Consider the following 5,126-nt stretch of genomic DNA (forward strand, 5'->3'; position numbering starts at 1 on the left):
CCAGCCTGAAAAGCCGAAGCCCCCTCCCGCTCCCGGTCCTCCGGGCCCTTAAAAAAAAAAAAAAAAAAGATTTCTTTGGCAGAAAAAAAAAAATCTAAACTGTCAATAACTCCTGATCCAGTCGGTGAACACTGCTGCCCATTCACTTCCCACCACTGAGGACGCGGTGAGACTCGGAGCTGCCGTCCGGTGCCCTGGGTGAGGGCTTCACGGGCATCCTCCCCTCTCCCGGGACAGCTGGGGTCCTGGAGTTGGGAGGGTTGAGCCAGGGCCAAGGGATATTGGAGGAGGATGGGGAGGTCAGCCTGGAGAATAAAGACGGGAAAGATTAGAGAGACAGAGACAGAGACACACCAAGGCAGGAAGAGTAGGAGAGACAGAAAAAAAGCAGAGGCAAAGACCTAGAGGGAAGCAGATAATAGAGAGACAGGCTACACTGCCAACTTTCAACTTTCTTCTCTCGTTAGAACCGCGTGCCTGGCTCAAGCAACTCATCAGCCCGGGGGGAAGGTGTTTTGAAGTCTTGAGATTCAAGACCCTAATAATTAATCGTGGTCATTAATTAATTAAGGAGGAAAGGGGGGAGGTGGCTTGCTGCTGCTTGACCCCAAACAATTTAAATTAGGCTTTGTGAAGGTGGACTCCAAAAGCCTGCCGTTCCCCTCCTTCCTATTATTTCTCTTTCAAGCTCTCAAAAATTTCCATTATAATCCTCAGCGGTCTGGGGCCGATAGAGCTGTGCATCCCTCTCCAGCCCTTCCCAGCCAACTGAGGCCAAGCTGGCTTTAAACTCCTCGGAGCCGGCTGCTGTGCATGGGGCAGGGAGCTCTTTCCCATAAGGAGCAGCTCCCACCTGCCTTTTTTCTCTGCACCTGCTGTGGGTTGTTTCTCCCTGAACTTCAGAAACCAAATAGTTGCCTAAGAATTAGTCCCGCTGCAGTGCTCACACAGGCTAAATATCACTACATTCTCTGTTCTCTCTCTCTCTCTCTCTCTCTCTCTCTCTCTCTCTCTCTCTCTCTCTCTCTCTCTCCCCCTCCACCCCCCTCCCTCTCCCTCTCCCTCTCACAGTCTTCTTTTTCCTCCCTCTCACTAGAGACTTGAGTTCCTTATTTGAAATGGGGCAGCTAATACAAAGTCATCAAAGCACTATGGTTCTTGTCTTAAAGTGACAGCCCTCTTTATGGGGCTGTTTGAAATACGCCCCCTGCTTTTCAATGTCTCTCTATCCATCTTTGTCTGCTCTTCAGAAAAGCGGACAATATAAAGCCCAGCCTGGCGAGCTCCCCACGCTCAGGCCTGGGCAGTGCCAACCTCCGCCTTTAAGCAGATTGAAATTGTCACTGCTTCATTAATCTGAAACTAGTTACTTTCCTAAGCACACAGCACACACTTCCGATCTGTCAGGATTCACTCAGAGGAGCCCCTGGGGCCTTCCTGGGTTTAGGATTTGGAAGACTCAACAAAGGTAGGACAAGGGTTCAGGAAAACATAGGGCTCTGCTTGAAGAAATGCAGTGCCTAGTGCAGAAGGGCAGGCAGTGACATCAATATAAGGGCAGACAAAACACCTTTTCAGAGACAATGGGATGCCCAAGCTTTTGGAGGGTGCACTTGAGAACAAGGAGTCCAGCTATGGGAACAGACAAGGATATCTACCTCCATGTAGAATAGCTTATGGGACTGTGAGAGCTCACAGGCTTTGGATTTTTCTCTCCCCAAACAGAAGAAACTTGCTTCCAAATATGAGTCAGGGTTGGTTGTTGTTTTTTCATCTGAGCTCTGATTCATCTCTGTTCCTAAGAGATCTCTTTAAGCTCCTGTTCCAGTTTTAGCCTGTGTTAACCACTCCAAGTGCCAGGCCCTTGGGTGAGAAGCCCTGCCTTCCTGTGGAATTTCTCATCTTCTGTGAGACAAGCTGACTCTTTTCTTCATACCTCCACCATTAACAAAAGACAATACAAAAAATTCCTCTACTTTTAATATTTCCAGCTGGCTTAGAATAGCAAGTTTTTGGATTCTGTTCCATCTAATTTAGGGAAGAGACATAGGTATTTTTTTTTTCAGAGATGCTCAGTTTTCGGTAATGTGAGCCTAAAGATTTATAAAATAGATTTATATTAAATTATGTTAATAGAAGCCTAGTAAATGCACCATTTAGTTGCATGGAAAAAAATGTTCCCTTTTAAGAGGTCTGTCACCTTAACAGGTACATTCAAAGATTCCCTGTGAATAATGAAAATAGGAACAATTGCTTTGATGCACTGAGCTGCATTCATGTCTAGGACAGCTTTAGGCTGTGTTTGGAGAGGATGGGAGGAGCTCCTTTTAAAGCAGTGATTGCTCCTTTAAACCCAATTTCCTCTAGCAAATAGGTTCTATTGGAAGTGTCATTCTCCCTCTCTCTTACACCCTTAAGCCTGGACCTGAGATCTTACCCAGAGCTCACTACAGTCTTCCCTGAGGTTCAGCTTTTCGCTCCTTCCCCTAGCCCAACTCTGAGCCTCTTCCTGCCTCCCTCAAAGAAATCTCCCAAGCAGTGCCATGAAAAATGAGTGGAAACTGCACGAAAGATAGAAGTGCGAAGCAAAAAAAAAATAAAATTTTAGTGAAAATAACTCTTTTCTTCCCACATACATTAACACCACCAAGAGTCCACATACACACGCACACACACACACTTGTGTACATGCATATACACACACAGACCCTCTTGCTCTCTGTGACCACTGTGAGTTAGAACAATCACCCTTCTGGCAATTCTCTGATCACAGTCAGGGTGGGCCAAGCAAACTGCATTTCTAATCCTGATTAGATATGACTGGGCAGCAGTGGTGAGGAGTGGGGATGAGGGGAGGGAGGAGGAAGCCAGAAAGTCAAAGACTTCACAGCCCCAACTTTTTGTTTCTCCTAAAATATCTATGGATATCCTTGGGGGGGATATGGTGGGGGGTTGGGAGGGGGCAGTAAACTATGATGGCCACTTCAGAATTAGGAGAGGAGGTGGGATCTACCATCACCAGTGTCTCAATCACCTGGGCCCATGAACACCCCAGGGATGGGCTGCTGGGTCTCTTCTGCCTGGGGCATGGTTTGCAATCAGTAAGCCTTGCTGGGGCTTCCCTGGTGGCGCAGTGGTTGAGAGTCTGCCTGATGATGCAGGGACACGGGTTCGTGCCCCGGTCCGGGAAGATCCCACATGCCGCGGAGTGGCTGGGCCCGTGAGCCATGGCCGCTGAGCCTGCGCTTCCGGAGCCTGTGCTCTGCAACGGGAGAGGCCACAGCAGTGGGAGGCCCGTGTACCACCACCACCACCAAAAAAAAAAAAGAAGCCTTGCTGTGTGCCACTGTCATTGTTAGACCCTTGGCCTTGGGCTTGGGTTGGTCACTGAGTGGGAGGGTGAAGGGGAAAGGTCTCTGCTCCTCCTCTTTGCTGGGAATTCTGGACTGGGTCAGGGCACAATGGCAGGAGGTGATTCTTCCTGCTGTCCATCCTCCCCAGCCCCCAGCTCTTTTCCTGTTTAAAGAGGTGGATTCATCCATGCTAATGGTTCCTGCTGCTCACTTCTTTTCTCCTAATGGAGCAAGGTCCTGATTTTTTTTTTTTTTTTGCGGTACGCGGGCCTCTCACTGTTGTGGTCTCTCCTGTTGCGGAGCGCAGGCTCCGGACGCGCAGGCTCAGCGGCCATGGCTCACGGGCCCAGCTGCTCCGCGGCATGTGGGATCTTCCCGGACCGGGTCATGAACCCGTGTTCCCTGCATCGGCAGGTGGACTCTCAACCACTGCGCCACCAGGGAAGCCCAAGTTCCTGATTTTTAATTCTCATTTTTATTCTCTTTCTCTCTTTCCATCGTGTGGTTATAGGCCCCTAAGAGGCCATGTTTTGGAGGAACAGAGTTCTGTGTTTCAAGTGGGGCATATTGAAAAACCAGATAGAAATAGTCAGGGGTGACTCCACACATCTTAAACACTCCTCTTTTAATAAATCAGGGGACACTTCTCTTAGAGTGTTTGATATCAAGATTGTTTAACAGAATATTTGTACATCTGAGTGTTGGCTTAGGTGTTCTTAACCTAAGATGAAACTGTAGGCCTTTAAAATCAGACAGATCCCCAAAACCTTATTCTCAATCTTCAAAAACATCAACTGAATTTTTTTTTGGGGGGGGGCGGGTGTTGGGGACGTGTAAAATAGGAGACAAGGAGACTTCATGGTTCACTCTGAAAGTGACAAGAAGATTCACTGGAGAACGTTTCTTTGGAGAATGTCCAGCGTCTTTGCCTGAATCTTTTTGCCTCTGGTGCAGGATCCACTGTTTCTTCTCTCTTCCCTAAGGAATTTCCCTGAAGACAGGAGGGAGAGGTACCGAGCAGCCAACCCCAAACCAGGCACAGAGGGCTGGCCCCGCGTCTCCGTTGCCGGGCCATGGAGCTGGGCGAGTGCAGCATCGGTGTGGCAAGCGGGTGGCTCAGCACTCTGGGCGCAGGGCCTGGGTGCGGGTAGTGAGGAGAAGTGCAGATGCCCTACTGGGCAGGGACTTGGGGAGGGCCAGGCCCGAGTGCGGGAGGACAGAGTGGCCGGGCTGGGAGTGGATGGGTAGGGGACGGGGTTGCCTGTCCGCCTCTCAGATGAGGCTTCACTTTGGGCAGGAGCGCAAAGAGGTGCGGCCGGGGCTCTTTGGCCTTCTTGTTATTTCCTGTGAAGGAATTCTTCCTTAGCCGCCAGTTCTTTGCGCTACGAAACTCCCTTCCTCCCACCTCTGTACCGGTGCTCGGAGACGCCTGTTTATTGGGAAGGAGGGAGATGGAATCTTTGGAAAAGGCAGTGGGTCAGCGCCCCTTCTCCTTCGCGGTGGGCAGGGCGAGGGGGCCCAAAGGTCTGCTTGTGTGTGAAAGAGAGAGGGCAATCCAGAGCCTGAGCCTCCCAGGCCCGGGCCAGGAGGCAGTCAGATGCCTGTGACCACTGCGCAGGATCGGGCCCAGGTTACTGCACAAAGCGGCGGCAGCTCCCTATTCAGTACGCACCGTGCAGCCTCTACTCTCCCCTGCCTGCCCTGGCCAGCACCAGAATGAGAGATGACGATGGGCCTCAGGAGTGTGTGTGTGTGTGAGAGAGAGGGGGGGGG

General features: G+C 50.5%; 1 protein-coding gene across 1 annotated transcript in view; it reads right to left on the minus strand.

The window, feature by feature from the left end:
• GSX2 (GS homeobox 2) overlaps window positions 1-5,126 on the minus strand; it is a 10,156-nt gene that overhangs the window by 1,318 nt on the left and 3,712 nt on the right. The window contains exons 3-4 of the mRNA XM_007456103.1: window positions 4,642-4,782; window positions 212-305 (exon numbers count right to left, since the gene is read on the minus strand). Of these exons, the coding sequence (XP_007456165.1) occupies window positions 212-305; window positions 4,642-4,782 (235 nt within the window). The remainder of the gene's footprint in view (window positions 1-211; window positions 306-4,641; window positions 4,783-5,126) is intronic.

The sequence above is a fragment of the Lipotes vexillifer genome, unplaced genomic scaffold, assembly GCF_000442215.2.
Source record: "Lipotes vexillifer unplaced genomic scaffold, Lipotes_vexillifer_v1.1 scaffold42, whole genome shotgun sequence".
NCBI lineage: Eukaryota > Metazoa > Chordata > Mammalia > Artiodactyla > Lipotidae > Lipotes > Lipotes vexillifer.